Source organism: Osmia bicornis, chromosome 2, assembly GCF_907164935.1.
Source record: "Osmia bicornis bicornis chromosome 2, iOsmBic2.1, whole genome shotgun sequence".
Taxonomy (NCBI): domain Eukaryota; kingdom Metazoa; phylum Arthropoda; class Insecta; order Hymenoptera; family Megachilidae; genus Osmia; species Osmia bicornis.
This window is the reverse complement of record NC_060217.1, coordinates 9,949,687-9,967,955: the sequence shown is the minus strand read 5'-3', so window position 1 is coordinate 9,967,955 and position 18,269 is coordinate 9,949,687. Positions and strand designations below refer to the sequence as shown.

General features: G+C 37.3%; 2 protein-coding genes across 5 annotated transcripts; one reads left to right on the top strand and one right to left on the bottom strand.

Moving 5' to 3' along the window:
• Window positions 1-1,667: 1,667 nt before the first annotated feature.
• On the bottom strand, window positions 1,668-5,149 carry LOC114874805 (TLR4 interactor with leucine rich repeats-like). Its single transcript, XM_029184428.2, has 6 exons — window positions 4,900-5,149; window positions 4,555-4,826; window positions 4,110-4,372; window positions 3,108-3,399; window positions 2,621-2,782; window positions 1,668-2,316 (listed from the first exon to the last, which is right to left on the bottom strand). Exons 1-6 carry the CDS (start codon window positions 5,081-5,083, stop codon window positions 1,990-1,992), a joined length of 1,500 nt encoding a protein of 499 aa, XP_029040261.1. The 5' UTR covers window positions 5,084-5,149; the 3' UTR covers window positions 1,668-1,989.
• A 422-nt stretch (window positions 5,150-5,571) lies between these two features.
• Window positions 5,572-18,261, top strand: LOC114874835 (homeobox protein PKNOX2-like). 4 transcript variants are annotated; one of them, XM_029184496.2, is made up of 8 exons: window positions 5,572-5,900; window positions 10,477-10,587; window positions 10,664-10,973; window positions 11,225-11,425; window positions 11,810-12,101; window positions 12,587-12,718; window positions 12,835-13,034; window positions 13,550-18,261. In XM_029184496.2, the coding sequence occupies exons 3-8, from the start codon at window positions 10,665-10,667 to the stop codon at window positions 13,877-13,879; spliced, it is 1,464 nt and encodes a 487-aa protein (XP_029040329.2). In that variant the 5' UTR covers window positions 5,572-5,900; window positions 10,477-10,587; window position 10,664; the 3' UTR covers window positions 13,880-18,261. The 4 variants fall into 4 exon arrangements, 3 of the variants coding, with proteins under 3 accessions (XP_029040329.2, XP_029040326.2, XP_029040327.2); XR_003789141.2 differs by lacking the exon at window positions 12,587-12,718 and having other exon boundaries at window positions 5,582-5,900; window positions 13,550-17,639; window positions 17,712-18,261; XM_029184493.2 differs by lacking the exon at window positions 12,587-12,718 and having other exon boundaries at window positions 5,582-5,900.
• The last annotated feature ends 8 nt before the right edge of the window (window positions 18,262-18,269 follow it).

Here is an 18,269-nt window from a genome sequence, read left to right as displayed (position 1 = left end):
GACTTTGACTTTGCGGGGATGGTATTTAATTTTATTACACAGCGGTTGAAATGTTGAAAATAAGAATACCGGGATGATATTTTTTATGACCTAGCTTTTCCATTAAATTCATTTACTTTTATTCTGTTCGATTCCGTACAATCCTCTGGTGAATTATTTTCAATCAAATACGCTGCTTTGTATTTTCATCGGGTGCAAATGAATTTCTAATGAAGAATGGAACTTTTCGTTTGTTGTTTTATCAGCTTCCTCTTTTTTTCCCTATTCTTTCACATTTTTTTTTTTTTTTTTTTATCTCGTCGGTATTGATCCTTCGTTCGCGTCGAGGTATACGAAAGCTCTTCGCAAGTCAATACATCTGTATGGAGTCTTGAAAGGGTGGAGAATGCGGATCAGGAGGAGCACCGGATTAGATTACTTATCGGACGATGTATACAGCATGTTCGAAATCGTCGTGTTGGTGTACACTACTGTACACCCACGTACACTTGTGATAGGTGTTTCTCATAGGTCAGCTTTCGATCCACGAAATTATTAAGGATCGTAAATAGTTTTAGGAGGTATAGAAAATTGTTATCTCTAATTGTAAGGTGATTAGAGTGAGGCGGCTAATTAGCAAAGCGGAGATTGGTCTTCTCACTGTTCTAAGATTTCAAATTCTAAGATTCTAAGTTTGATTCTCATCAATCCCCAATACTCTCATCGAAAGAATTTTCTTCCATCTAACAAAATCAGCAACGTGCTCACCGGTTATAAAATATTTCACCTATCATATTGCGAGCTGTTTAGTAAAACGTTGGCAATCATCCGCGAAGCTCGGAGCCGTATTTCATCCCCTGTATTAGATGGCCTCTGGTGACGGGCAGAAGGGAGGATGAGGCGCGTGCCGGCATTTAGACGGGGTTGCTTCCGCGATTATTGAGTAAATTAACGTCCTGGTAATTGTGTTACCGACGCGTGTCCATTCGTGCGTCCCGTCGCTCCCTCGTCGGTCCACGATCCTCCGTAACCCTCGATGCCCAAAAGGTAAAGCCGAAAACCCGTCCGCAAGCTTAACGCTGTCGAAACTATCCCTTCCGGCTGACGACAGCCAACCTAAACAAACCCTCTCAAGAGACTTGTTAGGCTAAAAACGAACAAGATTCCCGTCATCATTTCGATGATAATCGTCGGTAACTATAAGCTATTCGTTTCATCCCTTGCGTGGTATTCTTTTAGGGCATCTTGCGTTGATGAGGAATATGGATAGATTAGGCGTTTGCTAATTCCTTGCTGGGAAGTCCTCGAGATCATCTGACGCTCAGAGCCCCAACTATTAAAGGAATTATTGAGCGCCTGGTGTATTCAGATAATTTTATTTTAGAGTTTAGTACTACGAGGTCAGCAGTGACCGACGTTGTAAGGGAATAACTAGACGATAAAGGAGTCAAAGGAAATTCTAGGTAACAAATTTCCAAAATGAAAGTTTCTCTGAAACAGGAGTTGGGATTTTTCAATTGGCAATAATAACAACGCGAGTTCCATTTTTCCAACATTTTTCCCTGCATTCCGTTTAAACAAAAAGTGGTAGTAAACACTGGAACTACCATACCTCGCTGAATAGATTAATAACAATAATAAAACGAACAAAATTGCGAATATTTGGAGCGGAGAAAGAAATCCTGCCATAGAAACAATGTGTTTATTGACCTTTTTATTTACAAAAATACGGTGACTGATTAAATAAAATACAAACGCAGATTTATCGACGAGGATACAACGTATAAATATAACATTGTTGAAATAACTGTTCAGTTTTAAACAAACTTTGATACCGTCTCTCTTATCATTACTGAACATTATCGCGAAATCTTACGAAACACTTTGTTTGCAATCGTGTCTATCGGATTAAAGAAACGTTTTCGCTTCTAAGAATCTACACCCGACTTCTCCTCTCTTCCTCTTTTTCTTTTATCGACTAGATTTTTCTGTTAAAATTCATGGGACACGTCAGAAGTCGTCGTCGTTTGCGGTTCTTTTGTAGAAGGCACGAGAGAAGTCCGCCGGTCCTTGCGGTCCGAAGAAAAAGAAGCCGCGACGCCACAGGATGAATATCGTCAGGCAAACGGGGATGGCGAGCATCACACCGATCAACACACCGACCAGAACCATCGCGTCTTTCTCAGGCTGTGCTCCATTCAGGTCCAGGCAACGGATGTTTCGGTTCGACAGCGACGTCAGTTTCTTCCCTCGGTGTTCCGGTGGCTCGGTACAGGTGAGCGAGTTAACGTCATCTCCCATTAGCTTTTTGCCGTATTGCGGCAACAGCATCCGGATCTAAAAACAAACGCGACAAGAAATATTAATTTTTTAATCTCGATTGGACATTTAACCCTTTCATTTGAAAAAGTTTCTAGAATCGAGGCTCTGAACTGTATTTTTTCTTTTTTTTTTTTCAACGAACATTTACTTTAAAATTCCATCTACCTATTAGTCTGCTCTATTTTGGTTAAATGTCGCGAACAATCGTAGGGAAGAATCGGCAAATTGGCGTTATTGGTAGATAAAATCAATACCGGTTCGATACGAACGGCCGATTCAGGTATAGGGAACCGTGTATACCGTGATTGCCAGAACTTACCAGATATTGATTATTGCAATCGCAGCTCCATTTGTTGTTCATCAGATCCAATTCTTCGAGCCAGTCCCACCTAGCTACGAAGTGCTCAGGCAAATATCGCAGAGCGTTATCCGATAAATCTAGTTTCTTCAGGGGCGGCCACATCGGTCCCTCAGACTCCGTCTGCAATCATTTCCGAAGCATAATATCACCTTTTACGATCCCTCTCTTCTTATTCACTGCTGCCTGGTTTATGCTTTCGCCCGTTCAATAAACGTCGCTTCCATTGTGAACATTCCAATGGCATCGAATTCAAATGAAAATATTTAAAAAATGAAAAAATGTACCCTCGCAATCAAATCAGGTATTCCTGAGGAAAAAAGGTGATGTCGCGTGTTCTCGTCCTTCTAGAATGGCACTATATTCGGGTCTGACCTTATCGGTTGCATATAAATATTTACACGGGAAAATTTGAATTCATATTCGTTTTAATATCTAATTAATATACCTGAGCTGCGAGAGCATACCCGTCGACCGCTTCCAATTTCGGGCAATTTTGAATTCGGAGGTGCTCGAGCGCCCTCAGTCCCGAAAAGGCACCCGCTCCGATCACCGTCAAATGAGGCATACAGCAAAGACTCAGCTCGGTCAAATTTGGCATACGCGGAAACGACTGGGTGCTACTTATAATTTGCATCGGATTTTCGTCCATATAAAGTGACTTCAGCGTCTTTGCCTCTTCGAGCGCACTCGGGGGAGCCGTAAATTGATTCCCGCTCAAATTCAACTTCTTAAGGACTCTGAATAACAAATAAATATTAATCGTAACTTATAAATCTGCCGTTTTATTCTCTACATTTTCTTCTGCGGAAATTCGAGATAACGATATCTGACGCTTCTTATCAGTGTATTTCGATCGATCGTTAATCAGCTCTATATCTCTAGTTTAACATTGATGGAAAATAATCGAGTTATTAATCATTACTATAGCAAAGGGGGTACAGTGGTACCTCGGTATACGACCTTAATCCGTTCCTGATGTTTAGGACGTATACCAAATTAACTTTTCCCATAAGAATTAATATAAAAATAAAAAACAACTTCTATTAATATCTAAATATTATACCAACCATTAATTATTCCTCTTTTATTCAAGAGTACTAACCACTGGGGAAGTACTCACATGATATTGTAATAATTTAACAAATTTACTTATTGTCACTTTACGACAGATTGTAAATTAAAAAAATATATATTTTCCTCTGAGATAATTACTTAAAAATGACGCAAAATTCATACAAAAAATTTACGTCGTATACCGAGCAAAATTTGTCACGTCCAAACAGGACGTATACCGAGATACTACTATTTTTAATACCGGCTCTCAGATGAACTGGAACTGAAATTTTTACCTAGAGATTAGTAACACGACGGCCCCTAATTTTTGGGAATTTTCAATAATTATAAGTAAAAAAGGATTAATGGCACTGCTTGAAGATTAAAGCCTCACCTGAAAGAGGAGTAGAAATGTGTATCCGAAAGTGACTTCAAACCGCAATAGCTTAAATCCAACTCTTCTAATTCCACGATAGAATCAATCGCGATAGAGGTGGAGAAATCAATTTTGGAAAATAGATTCCCTGAGAGATTGAGTACTTTAAGGGCTGACATGTGCTCGAAGAGATCTTGATGTAATGAATGGAGCTCGTTATTCGCTAGGTTTAGAACTCTTAGCTTCGCCAGTGGCTCGTAAGCGTCGGGTGAAAATCTACCCTGAAATTTTCATACATATAATAATTAGAGTACTCGATAACGAAGTAATTACAACGTAAACTTCTTTGGAAATCCTAGTTTCGAGATAACGATCGTGACTAATATAAGATTATACTGATTACCCGGTACAAATGACGAAACAATGAATCTGATTTTTCATTTTCAATTAATTGTAATCTTACCTCAAACGCAGGGGGTTGCAAGTTTTCACTTGTTAGATAATTATCACTTAAATCTAATTCGGTAAGATTGATCAATTGTTTGAAGGCTGAATGACTGATATTCATAATTTTATTATTTCTTAGAATTAGCTTTTTGATATGTAATGTGGGAAATGGTTTTATAAAAGTTAACTGGTTTCCTTGGAACGATACCAAGTTAAAAGTTGAGTTTGGCCACTGGGAACCGAAGAATAAATCGGTCAGATTTCTGTCTTCGCAATCTATCGTGTCATCTATAAAAATATTTATTCGTTTTATTAGCACTCGATTTATGTTTTTGTGATTACTATTAGCGATATGAGTTACCTGTACAGTTGCAAGTAGCACACAAACTTGGAAGTTTTGGCCCAGGTACCGTTTCATTTATCTTTGTCGCTACATGATTCACAGTTTCATTTTTCACAATCGTCGCATTAGAATTTTGGACGTTATTCTGGCACTGAACTGTCGAAACAGCGAAAATGAAAACAAGCAACAATCGTTGATCCATGATTTGTCGTGAGATCAACGGCACTAAGGTTTCACAAGTAACAACTGAAATAGGTTTTCTGTATCAAGTTACGAGCATTTTTGATAAGAAAACGATGATAAGATACCGTTGATCACCGTTACTCATCGCCCTGAGCAGCAAATAAATGCTTTTAATTCGTTAATTTCCTGTTCGGTAAGTCTAACGTTATCTACGTAATACTGATAGAATTTTGTTTGTTAAAAATAATAGAATTTATTTTCTATTTTAATTATCATGCAAATATAATTAATTTATAATATTAAAAACATAGATATCGAATGAAAAAGTATATTTGAGAATAATAGATATTTATAATAGTAAAAGAAAAAAATGTAATAATTTTTTCGCGTCGAGTTTGAAATTCGCGCGTAAATTTGAACGACGTTCGAATGCGCGTAAAATGGCGCCAGTAGCGCCACCTCCGTGCGGCGAGTAACATCACAGAGAGGAGAAACCTTGGCGAAAAGTATTGAATCGATGACGTCACAAAAGACGTGTCAGTGGAAGGAGTAGACCAGGACCGTGGAGTAGCATGTTGAAAAATGTCCGATTACTTTAATTTATCATACTTAGGTGGACAGTGGTAAACAGAACGGTTTGTGTTGACGCGCGAGTGAATCGTACACCGGTGTCGGTACGTGATTATCGTCGGGTTTCCGTTTATCACGTGGCCGAGAAAGACATCCAGTATCCAAGTAATCAGACACGCCGACCAAAATATCTCGAGGAAAAATAAAACTGCTGAACGGGGTTGTTTTGTTCCTGTCGAATTTGTCGGAACTGGCCTCGCCATACGGTGAGTAAATAAGAAACGAATTTTCGGTAGAACAGTGTCACGAAGACAGCTGTTTCGATGTATCGTTTGTTCAACCTAATTCCCGCTGGGCCATGCACCTGTGAATTTGTGAGGTTAGGTTCGTTTATTCGTTCCTGGTGCGCCGATATACACGAAAAACTTGTTTTGTGCGCAATGCCCCCAGTGAACGCCCATTTCTCGCGGTCTGCCTTGACAGAATTGCGGATTGATACGATCGATATTTTCAAGGGCCTTACTAATCCTGCTAAAAACAACTTTTTTTCTCAAATGACATCATCCTCATTGTATGACTAATTTTTCCTGTTATTCTTTCTTCATTAATGTTTCTTATTTATTATACTATACATTAAATATGATTTTGTTTCTTTTTTAAATTATTCGATTATTTCCATATAATAACATGTTTGCGTTGTTTAATCATTCGCGTTTCGACAAACTTATTTTGCGAGGTAATCTCGCGTGGAGTAAGAGCGTACCCTTATCTTGTACACGCGATTGATTAATTTTTCTTTTTATTATATACGGTATCCTAAAAATAACAATACCATTTCTATTATATAAACATAAAAAAAATTGTACAGCATTGTATCTTCAGTTAATTTAATTACTACGCAAATGTATTTATAATCATATAAGAACTGGCGGGAATTTTAAATTGCAAATTACCATGACCTTAATTCTTACCAGTTACATTCAAATGAAATCAGATTACAGAAATGAATGCGAAACTAGAGTTTGATTAGTGACACTACGAATTAGCCATTTAACCCTGCATTAGTAAACACGATCGGCCGGATAGGTTAGCTGTTTGTGTTTCTATTTAGAACAATTTCCGTTAAGCGAATTACATGAAACGGCAAACGTTGCTTCCTAACAGAACTGCATCTCTGGAGCAACGAACAAATCGGTGTTTACATCATATCGGTAGAACCGGTTGAAATCGTTCAAAGAATTTGTTGTGGAAAAAAAGACGAGCGACAAAGATGCTGCAATGAAGTATCATCATTACATCCCAACCGCGCGTTCCGTACATATATATTGACGAATTTTCTGCTTAATTTAATCTGATCCCAAGTTAACTTCGAAAACCGCTACCGTTGTATATCAAAATGACCGTATGTCTACGGGATCAGGGCCTTTCTCTTAGAAAACTTAGATCTACGAATTCAGGGTTAATTACATGGTAGACGGAGGGAAAGAAACGAGGAAAACCAAGTCGAATTTCCCGCACGAAATTTTCTCGAGCACCCTATAGGTAGAGCGTTGCGCAGCAGTCAGGCATCGGCGCCGTCGGCAGCGGTCGCCTCTTGTAGTTTTTGCTACGCCCTCTTCGGATGAAAATGATTCTTCCCCGGCGCGGCGTGCGGTAGTAGGGATTGTCGACCATTGGTTATCGAACGTTTGACTGACAGTTCGACGGCTATCTGGTGGTTAGGCTCGCGATGAAAGGGAGAAAGAAAAACATCGTCTACTACCGTCTTATCACCTACCGAGCACGATTCCTCGCTGTTCTTTAAATCCTCGACGAGACTTCTTTCCTTCACCGGGATTGTTGCACGTCACGACGCCGGGCTTAATACGCCGATGACTGACAGGTAGTAAACAAGTCTGCTCGCCCGTGGGATACCATCTTTGTCATAATTAACTCTTTCGGTGTCAGACCAGTATGCGGCTCGCGTTCAACCTTTTTCTTTCTCTGTGAAACGCTTAATTAAACCTTCCATGCATAATTTTTCTAATTAAAAAAAATTTGCATTTTTTAAGTTTTATATAACAATAATAATGTAGTGTTAAAAATTTGGAATGGTTATTATTTAGTTTTAAAATAAAATAATTTATTTATTATTATTATTTGTGGAAATAAAACATTTTTTTCTATTTTTGAAATTGAACAAATTACGCAATAAAGGGTTAAATCTTGGCCGGATTGTATTTATTTTATTTATTTCATTTTTTTTTTTTTTGTTTATAAAATTTGATCGCTATTGAAAACGGAAAAATAGGAAGAAACTGAGACGTGAAAAGTGAGCGAGCGTAAAATAAACGGGTACGGTAGCAAATATTTGAACAACGGTATGTATTTACTGAAATTTAAGTACTTTCTTACGCTCGAAAATGATCACTGGCTACCTAACCAGCTACCTACTGGTCTGCCACTTAAAGGGTTCAACATTTGTTTCTCTTATTCACGCTCATAAAGTTATTTCACTGCTTCACTGTCATTACTTTGCTCTACAGGTGTAAGAATCTTAAACCTCTTATGCTAAATGATTTTCACGTTTCGTATTATTTTCTCAAACAATCTATTCAATTTATAAAATTGTTATTATTTATAATTTCATTAAATAATTGTAAATATTACAGTTCGAAGAAAGAAAAATTTTCAAATAGGTTAAAAAGAGTTTTTTTTTCAATTAGCATATTGATTTACCTGTTTATCGGTGCTAAATTAGTACTAACTATTCTTTGTATGTAATTATACGTTTCTAAAAGCTTCAATGTCACGGTCATTATTACCTCGTTACAAAAAAATCGACACTCATTAACGCTCTGATGCGGTAGATCGTGTGGTGCAAGGTGCATAGTTTACGTTTATCCGTTTCATTTCACTTAATTCGTTTAATGACCATCTCATTTTCAGTTGTAAGCGACACGTGGACGTTTGAAGTTCTTATTCAATTTCCTTTTTAATACTCATTCATTATATGTGCATTAAATTAACGTTTATTAATTAAAACTATAATTTTCTACCATTTTAACGAACATTAATCCTGGTTTTATAATAATAATTAATCTTTTCGTTTTACAAAGTAAACGAAATTTTATCTCTAAAATCACAACAGATAACAATTTCAATTTTTTTTTTTTTTTTTTTTTTAATTTAAATGCAAATTTTTCTGAAACAATTACCAAAGGGGAAAAAACTCGTATTTAAAAAATGGTACTTGAAAATTTTTTTCTATCGATTTACAATACTTTGAACAAACTGGTCGACGTAAAAAGGCATTGTGTAAAGTATAATGTTGAAGTGGTTGATTTTGCATCGAGGGCAATCCTTGTTCATTGAGAAAAGAGATAAAGAAAAGGAAGTTAATAGTCTTAGGTGTTAATTACGCTTATGGGAATTGTTAAACGATTGGTAAAAAATAATAGCCGTATCTTCGATGCTTGACTATTGATCAGCGATAATATTTACACTTGGATAAGCACAAGGTTGTTAATATATTGGATAATGAAAATAAGCAGCAATACTTTCCAAGAAGAAGAAAAAAAGAATTATTTAACATTTGATATCAGCCAGTAGGAAATCCTATCACGCGATACCGCGTGATCGTTGCTTCATTAATACAGAAAGGGCTATCATAATTAATTCGAATTGAAAAAATGAAAATAATTAGCATTTCTTTATGGCAATTCAGAAAATCATCGAAATACTTGTTTTAATAGCAGAAGGGTTAATATAGAATGGGTGAAAATAAATGAAAAATTGAATGCAGTCACGTTGGACCATTCACCGTCAGCGATAATATTTTTAAATGAAAGCGGCAAAAGAGGGACGACCAGCACAATAAATATCGGGTTTAACGGAAAGACGGCGAGCATGGTGGAAGCACCACTTGCAAGTAATGGTACCCTCTGTTCACCTTTTCCTTGAAGCTTCTATGGATGTTCAGACGCCACCTTCTTTTCCTCGTCACCTCACCACTTTTCTATCCGCTATTCTCCTTTTATATCAATATCTTCTATTCAATCACCTGAGAGAAAAGTTTTGATAAACTTTTCCCTCTGTACTTTACCGATATCGTTGCGTTATCTCTAAGGGTAGGTGTTCGCTTGAGAGCGAAACTCGCGCGAGAAACTGTCGATAGGATTTCGTTGCAAATTGATACTGTACTAAGAGTCGAAAAACGCAATCGACAGCTTCCCGCGCTAGTTTTTCTCTCGAGTAAAAAAGCTAAAATGATGCCGAAATGAAAATCTAAACCGTACGTAAGTTTTACTATTAAATTTGGAATAAACGAAATACATTTCTAATCGAGCGAAAGTTCGTTTTTTATTTTTTATTTATTTATTTTTTTTAATTATTTTCTCCCACCGCACCGAGAACTGCGGTTTTCTCGGTGGGCTCCTTGTCACCAAAAAGTGTCGCAGTACTTTATTTATTCATAGCCAACGGGGACGTGTATGGGGATTGGGGAAAATTCAAAAGGTGGCTACGGAATGGGAAGGCAGAAACTGGTGCCAGCTACGATGCCGATGGTGTTGAGACCGTCTAACGATGACATTTAAATGCAGTGCCGCGCATCGTTTGGTTCTTCGTACCGCCGACCATTCCCTTTTCCTTCTCTCCTTTTCCTCGCTCTTTCATTTTCCATCTCGCTTCTGTCCGAAATAAAACATATAATACCGTCAAATGAATATTTTCATCGTGTACCGCTCGTGAAACTGGATAAAGTATTATCCACCTAATGAAACATTAATTTCTTGCCTTATAAATAAAGAAATATTTATGAATTAATTTAATGATATTTATATCGTTTCTATTTTATTACAGTGTAAAAATACCTTGAACAGAAGTGGTGGAAGTATAGATTGAAGAATATTTAAATACCAGAGGCCCCGGAGGACCTGGGCAACGATGGAAGCTGTCAGACAGGAATGATAGGTATCTAGAGCAGATTATTATTGGAATTATTTTTTTCTTTTCGAATTTCGAAATACATATTTAATGTTTTTTACAGAATGCAAGAGGGTAGCACCGCCGTGGCGCTAGCGATGGTGACTCCTGGTTACGATCAGGACCCTGCAAGTGGGGTTGCCGATTACACGACCCATCAGGATCAAGCCCAATTCGAAGCAGACAAGAGGGCTGTATATAAACACCCTCTGTTCCCTTTACTCGCATTACTGTTCGAAAGATGCGAACAAGCTACCCAGAGCTCGGACAACTCGACGTCCGAGAGCTTCAACATGGACATACAGGCCTTCGTCCAACACCAAGAAAGAGACCGAAAGCCCTTTCTGATCAATGACCCCGAAATTGACGGTTTGGTGAGTTCTACAATTTTAATAATTCAGGATTATTCATTCAAGCCTGAAATAATTAATTTGAAAATTATAAAATTGACCACCAACCATCGGTATTGCAAAGAAATGAAAAACATTTCAAAAAATTATTTTGCGTTCGTATTTGTAAAACAAAAAGTAATGATAGACAGGCACATATGTATTTACATACATACGCGCGGCACGATATGAAAAGAAAATCGACCGATATTGTTTTGTGTCCCATGCCAACGTAGATGATCAAGGCGATACAGGTGCTGCGGATTCACCTACTCGAGCTGGAAAAGGTTCAGGAGCTGTGCAAGGACTTTTGCAACAGGTACATCACGTGCCTGAAGGGCAAGATGCAGAGCGAAAATCTGCTACGAAGCGATTACAGCCACCATGGACACGATATGGGTCCATCGAGTGGCAGCAACGGCAGCAGTCCCTTGCAGGTTAGATATTTATTCAAACGTACAGGGCACCCTCGCCTGTTCCCCCTTACCTACGTAGATATCCTTTTTTTAGTGATGCGCAAGAATCGCCAGACTCTTTTTAACCTGTGCTCTACTCAAACGATTAATCAATCCATCCATTGCGTCGAATTAAACGCTTAAAGTCTCGCATAATTCCCTTATTATTGCCACAGAACTAACCGCATGTTCTATCAAATATTCTTCTATTAAGACACTAACGATTCAAGAAGTAAATAATTCATTATATGAAGTAAATAATTAAAAAAAAAAAAAAAAAATAGGAGCGATACTTGCGCTGCGCTCAAAATATTATAGAACCCCACCCCTGCTCTCTGACGGCTAGTTGCGACATATATTTCCCAGGTGCTGTCTTCTACAGGCAATGATGTTGAGCCGGGAGCTAACGGATTCAGAGTGAGCAGAGGCGACACCCTGTCGGAGAACGGTGCTGCGAGTCAATTGGCCGCGCAAGAGGAAACCGGTAACGACAGGCCGTCATCGGCGCGATCATCTTCTACAGCTCAACGTTCGAACAGATCGTCCAGCCAGGACCATGACGATCCTTTGTCACCCTCCACGATACACGGGAGCACGCCCCTCTCGCAAATCGGGGCTCATTCTTGTGCACCCGTCAACGATATGTATCTTGGTCAAGGTGAAGCTCTTTCCACAATCGTTTACATTAACAAATGATTCTAAATGATTCTTAGAACTTTCAGAGTTTGGTCCAAGTTACATTAGTAGAATAAATAGTAGAGTGGTCTGAGGATCAATTTATATCTACCAATATAACTTGGACATTAAGCTTGTTTTTATACTCAACGTCAGCGTAATTACCCCTTTTATATATTCAATCTTCGAAAAGAAATCGAATAACGTACACCCTGTCGCATACAAACCGCAAGTTATATAAGGAGACTGAACCTGGCTAAGGGTTGATACGTAACAATGACGTTCACGTTGAGTATAAATGGACTTTTGCTAATATAGAATACAATTAAGTAGTCATGAATAGAAAGAAGTTGATTGGTTATTTTTCTCTGTTGATTGTATGAAATTTAACGAAATAATTGTGACGTATTGGTATATTATTATACGAGAATCAAGCTGAATGTAGGCATTGTCAACTTGCGTTTATAGATGATATGGACTGTGTGAATATTGGCGACAGAATATATTTAGAAGAGGCTGGCTATTGGGGCCTTCTTGCGTTACAAGAACGTGAAAATGAATACGTCAGTGTCGGAGATGCGAACGACGAAAAGTATTTTGGTTAGACGAAGTTGATTCCTTTCTTTAACCAACGATTATTCTCTATAAACTAATTAGTTTTAAATATCGCAGAAATGTTTAGATGTTGTAACAAGTGTAATTTCATTTATGTACAGATATCACTGTTGCCGGCTCTCCTTCACCTGCGCCAAGCGAAGACGACGACGAAGGATGTGGCACTGGCACTGCTACTTCAAATCACAGTAGTGGCCACGGAGGTAGTCATAGTAGCATTAAGAAAGGAAGACAAAAACGAGGCGTCTTACCTAAACAAGCTACGAGCATTATGCGAACTTGGCTCTTTGAACACTTAGTTGTAAGCATCCACTCTTCAATATTATCGTAGACAGCTTTATCTCCCTCTTATGCATACCGTTGAGAGATGGAAAATACAGCGGGGAAGTCGTAGTCGGTACGTCACGCCTCGCGCACGTGCCATTCTAGATTATCGCGCGCTATTGGCCGATGCGATCAGCGCGCTAATCGCGTCGCTCGACAAAGAAGAAAAATGAGACTTCGGGGCAAAGCGAGATGGTACGAAGTCGGCGTTGCGGCGAACTTTGGATCAAACGTGGGTGCAGGGCGGAGCGTGCGAAGGTGCTCCCTTTGCCCCTCTGCCGTCCCGCTAATCTACTTTTCATCTCTCAACAGTACACACCTTGCTTCCTTGTATCAATGAAATTATATTCCACGACATAGATGGCCATACAGCAATAGAGCTATCCATCCAAGCGAAGCAGGAAGTACCATTACCCAACGAATCTAAATTCTGGTACACCAGAAAAATAATAGCACAACAAATTCGTAACATTATTGTCTGATATTTTGTAGCATCCTTACCCAACGGAGGATGAGAAACGTCAGATTGCAAGTCAGACGAACTTAACGTTGCTGCAAGTGAACAATTGGTTCATCAATGCTCGTCGACGGATCCTTCAGCCGATGCTGGACGGTGCTGGGGCTGATCCAGTGCAACGGTCATCCGGCGGAAAACGTCACAAAGTATCGAAGCACGTGGTGCAACAACAACAAGTGCAGCAGCAACAAACGGGCGGCTGGCAATCCGAAGAATCTGGCAGTGATTCTGGCTCCAGCGACGGTGAAGGAGGTGCCGATAGATTGAAAGACGGTAACGATAGCGACGAAGATGATCTTCACTGACCTCTGTCGATCACCGAATATGTCAACCTCTTAACGGTACCTTCAAATCCAGTTGCTCATTACAGTATTAAGGTATTCGAGAATAGATTTCGCTTTAACTGTCAGATACGTAATTATTCTCGCGAGAAATCAAGGGTATTATTATTGGCCGAGGTTATCACGCTCTCTTATCGGATCAGACGATTAAGATCTCTGGTCGACCATCGGCGGAGCATAACGACGGTTCTTGAACGACCGTTAATCGTTCGGCTTTTAATCCTGGTTCATGAACGTTGCGATCAATTTAGACTAAACGAGGGAACCGGTCCGAACGAAAAGCTGTGCTTCGAAACGGATTCCTTGTTCTTGATAAGAGCAACTTATAACCGTAACGGAAAAGTTCCACACATGCCGCGTGAAAACAGATACAGATCAGATGGAATATGGATCCTTAATTTGGAATTGTTATCAGTTGCGTTTATTTAAGAAATCGTGTTACGTTCAGGTAATTTCTTTTAGAATGATTCTTTGTTTATTGCAGTTGAATTGTTTCCTCGGCTGTTGTTCAATTCATCATATAATAGTTCAGAGTGACAAACGAAGGTGCTATTAATTAATAGCATGATGTTTCAAAAAAATCTAATTTTGTTTCTTTAGTTTATCCGAGCGTAGTTCTAATACTGGTAACTAATTTTTAGAAGCAAATTATTTTTGCGACAATGGAAGACTTGAATATTCATGTACCAAGATCATAACGATAACGTGTACATTTTTTCTACGATATATATATAAATTATGGAGGAAGATTTTACTCGTTTAAACAATGCGAATTAGAAAGTTTATAGCTAAGGCAGCGATAAGTCACCGTTACTGTTTATATATTTTTATATCAAAAATTTCATTTCGACATACGTTTCTCTGTCGCTTTAAAGCAACATCAATGTTTCAATATCCAATAGTAATAATAACTCCAAAACCATGTGAACAAAATATAAAAAAATAAAAAACGCGCTTTGTATGGTTTGAATGTTTTCAATGCGTGTCGTTGTAGTTCAAACATTTGTTCTGTCAAATATATAGCATTTTATCCAGAAACTATATCCAGTTTATATTTACTTTAAAAAAGTTTAAAGATATCTGTTACTCTCTTTATTTTTTTTTTAATTCCACACCTAAACGGTTACAGTAAACTGAAGTAGTTTCAAAGGAAAAAAAAAACTAAATAGTGTTCAATTATAAATGAAGATCAATGTTCGACCAATTGTTATTGGTTTACGATTATCTTCGCATACCTAGCGATTCCTGAACAATTCTAACAAAGACAGAAATTATTTCTGTAACGAGAATACTTAATTAATATTTCTATAGCGCTAATTGAAATCGTCCATACGAGACTATTGTATAGTGTTAGGAAATCTTGTAACGACACTAAAGAAAAAGGTCCATTTTTAGCCCTTTCCTAATTAATGATAAAAAGGAAACTACGACGATAATTGTACTACGTTTAACAATAGACTGGATGATCTATCTTATGATCGGTCAATAAATACGAATAATAACAAAATTTCAATTACAAAATTTTCAACCATTATATTCAAGATGAACGTACAGTTATACAATAAAAGGATGATTGATCGGTCGATAGATAAGAGTAATCTCAGTCTTCTTCTATTCTTCGTGCCATTGAAGAGCGTGGTAACTTCCGCGTTTTAGTCTTTGTTCAGCTCTGCAGTGTCGTGACATAGCAAAGTGCTATCCCTCCAAGATAATAACAACAACAACAACAACAATAATAATATTAATAATACTATTACATTTAATAATAACAACAATGATAATATAATACTACTTTAAATATATGATGATTATATTTTTAAACTCTAAGTGTCGTCTTTAAAGAAGAAAAAAATGAAACGCGTGTACCGCAGTTGAACGAGGATGTGGTACTGCTGTACATATACAATACACAGAACTGTTAGAAATAAAGAGAAGAATGTTAGTGATTATTTGAAAGAAAAAAAATGAAAAGAAACAGAGATTAACGATACCTTTCTTGTAACTGAAAAGAAAAAGAAAAATGCAACAAAAGTCGTGTTTAAAGCTCGACGATGAAAGCACCATGCCATCTTAGGATTATAAGTGTTCGTACGTTCGCTGTCTACATATGATTATTGCGTTTTACCGATATAGATCGCAAGTGCTGAGGAATACTTAACGCGTTAACTAGTTCTCCGTTCGACGATTCATTGTAATTCTCACCGATGATCGTGTACACGAAATTTCTTATTCTTCCTATGCACTTGTCATCGATTGTCTGATTATTTCCAAGCGTTGTTCCGTCCATCGCGTTTGTCAAAACCGTTGAAATTGTATTAAGAACATCAACTGCCTTCGAAACGCAATTCTAAACGAAACGAGCATTTCTGTAAGTGTCATTCAAACGTAGAGAAACGTATTAGCTTAAAAGTGTCTCTTATTTCTAACAGTGACTTCCATAGGGATTCGTTTATTTGATTATCATTTAGAAATTTGTAAAATATGCGAACGAATATCTAATTGAAAATGTATCATTGAGAGCTGCGTCAGATTTCTTATGTCACAATTATGTCGATGACTTTGTAGAATACAACACTCTTGCAAAGATGTTTATAATTTGCAATCGCATCGCTATTGAAGTAGATCAACGCTAGTCTGTCGACAAAAGAGCATCGAGCGATGAAATTAATTAACAAATGTGCAATGATAGAAATGAAAATGAAACGCTATTGTCAATGTTTAAAGTACATAGTCGACTGTCGATTCGCTGAGAGAAACGCATCCTATTCTCTTCCGTTATTAAAGAAAAGAAAATGTACATAGCCGACTACAGGCACCAGGGTGCTTCCATTAGTAGCTGCCGAACTTTTTTTGTTGATCATTCGTGGCGAACCGATTTCTAATCCGATAACTGTTCGTTCTTAATGCGCGAAATCTGTACACGAATGAAACGAATCAATCGGGAGACGTAGTAAAACGATATTATCAGTTGAAGACAGCTTTTATTACAGTATAGCTCCATATACGGTGTAGTGATTTAAGTAAGAACGTCGAGCGATTGTGGACAATGGAAGAAATCAATGGTCATGAAACTTAATTAGATTGTAAAAGTAATAAAAGAAATACCACGATCGCTCGTATTAATTAGATCGCTGTTTTAACAAGTACCAGCAATAAATGCGCATTTTCCATTTCAGATAGAACTAATAAGCATCATCTGCTCGTATCGCGAATCACCTGGTACGGGACTATACTGTACACTATTGATTAAGTATAATTATAAAGTAACGATAGATTAAGGAGGTAGGTTGTAAGGCTGAACCACGTATACGTATGTGCTGCGGCACCAGACGACTGTGATAACTCGGTGGGCGGTGCCCAGCCTCCTACTTCATACTTGTATACTACTGAAGATTATGAAATACTTAAAAATTCACACATCTGTACACAGTGACATAAACAGAACAAGACATACACGTTTAGAAACATTTACTAAAATCGTTGAATATGTTGGAGCTTGCATTATAAAAGAACTTGGTCCACAGATTTACATGGAACACTCTTGCTGCATTGTATAAACGTTTATTTGATCAATGGTTTATATATGTAATTAATTCATCATGTTAGAAGTACATATATATTTACTAATTGAATAGCCAATTTCATTACAAGATATGTACATTGAATTTAATGAATCAGAAAGAAATTCTGTTCTGTTGATGATGAGAATATTAATTTAAAAGAGGTATTATTTATATTTTAACGAGTAATATCAGGAGTAGATTGCTGCAGTATATGAATATTTTCATTCTTCCAGGTGCACACGAATTCATGTATAAGGATGGACCTGCAAATAAACCTCTAATGTTACTATGTCTTAGCGGTTGATGTGCAAGCTCTCTCTAAAGTATTTAAGAAGATAGGAATGGGCCAAAAAAGAAGATTGTAATAACAAATGATTTTCGTGCAAGATTTTAGTTAATGTCTTAATTTGCTTTAATTTGTTCAACTGTGTTTGTTTAAATATGATTATATATTTCATAACTTAAGAGAGTATTCAATGACAAGCTATAAGAAAACCTACAGATACTTAATGTATCCTTAAAATGTACTTTATGCAGGGTTTAAGAAAGTTTATTATTTTGTCAGTGTCTTAAGAAGAAAAAAATTATATAACATTGTTATATTATGGTTTAATTTTACGTATGTAAAGCGGATTGTTTAAATTTTAAGTTTCCTCCCTTTTTTTTATCATCTTATAAGTTTAGATCGTATGTTTTTATATTCCGTTAAATTTTGTTGCTTCGAACTATTAGAAATGTTTATAAAAGTCATACAAATATTTTAAATAAATGATTTCAAATTTATTCTTTAT

Coding starts and splice junctions, on each gene's coding strand:
- LOC114874805 (XM_029184428.2), bottom strand. CDS start 5,083: ATGGATCAACGATTGTTGCTTGTTTTCATTTTCGCTGTTTCGACAGTT. Junction 4,827..4,899: donor TGCTACTTGCAACTGTACAG/GTAACTCATATC, acceptor ATATTTTTATAG/ATGACACGATAGATTGCGAA. Junction 3,400..4,109: donor CATTTCTACTCCTCTTTCAG/GTGAGGCTTTAA, acceptor TTTGTTATTCAG/AGTCCTTAAGAAGTTGAATT.
- LOC114874835 (XM_029184496.2), top strand. CDS start 10,665: ATGCAAGAGGGTAGCACCGCCGTGGCGCTAGCGATGGTGACTCCTGGT. Junction 10,974..11,224: donor ACCCCGAAATTGACGGTTTG/GTGAGTTCTACA, acceptor ATGCCAACGTAG/ATGATCAAGGCGATACAGGT. Junction 12,102..12,586: donor CGATATGTATCTTGGTCAAG/GTGAAGCTCTTT, acceptor TTGCGTTTATAG/ATGATATGGACTGTGTGAAT.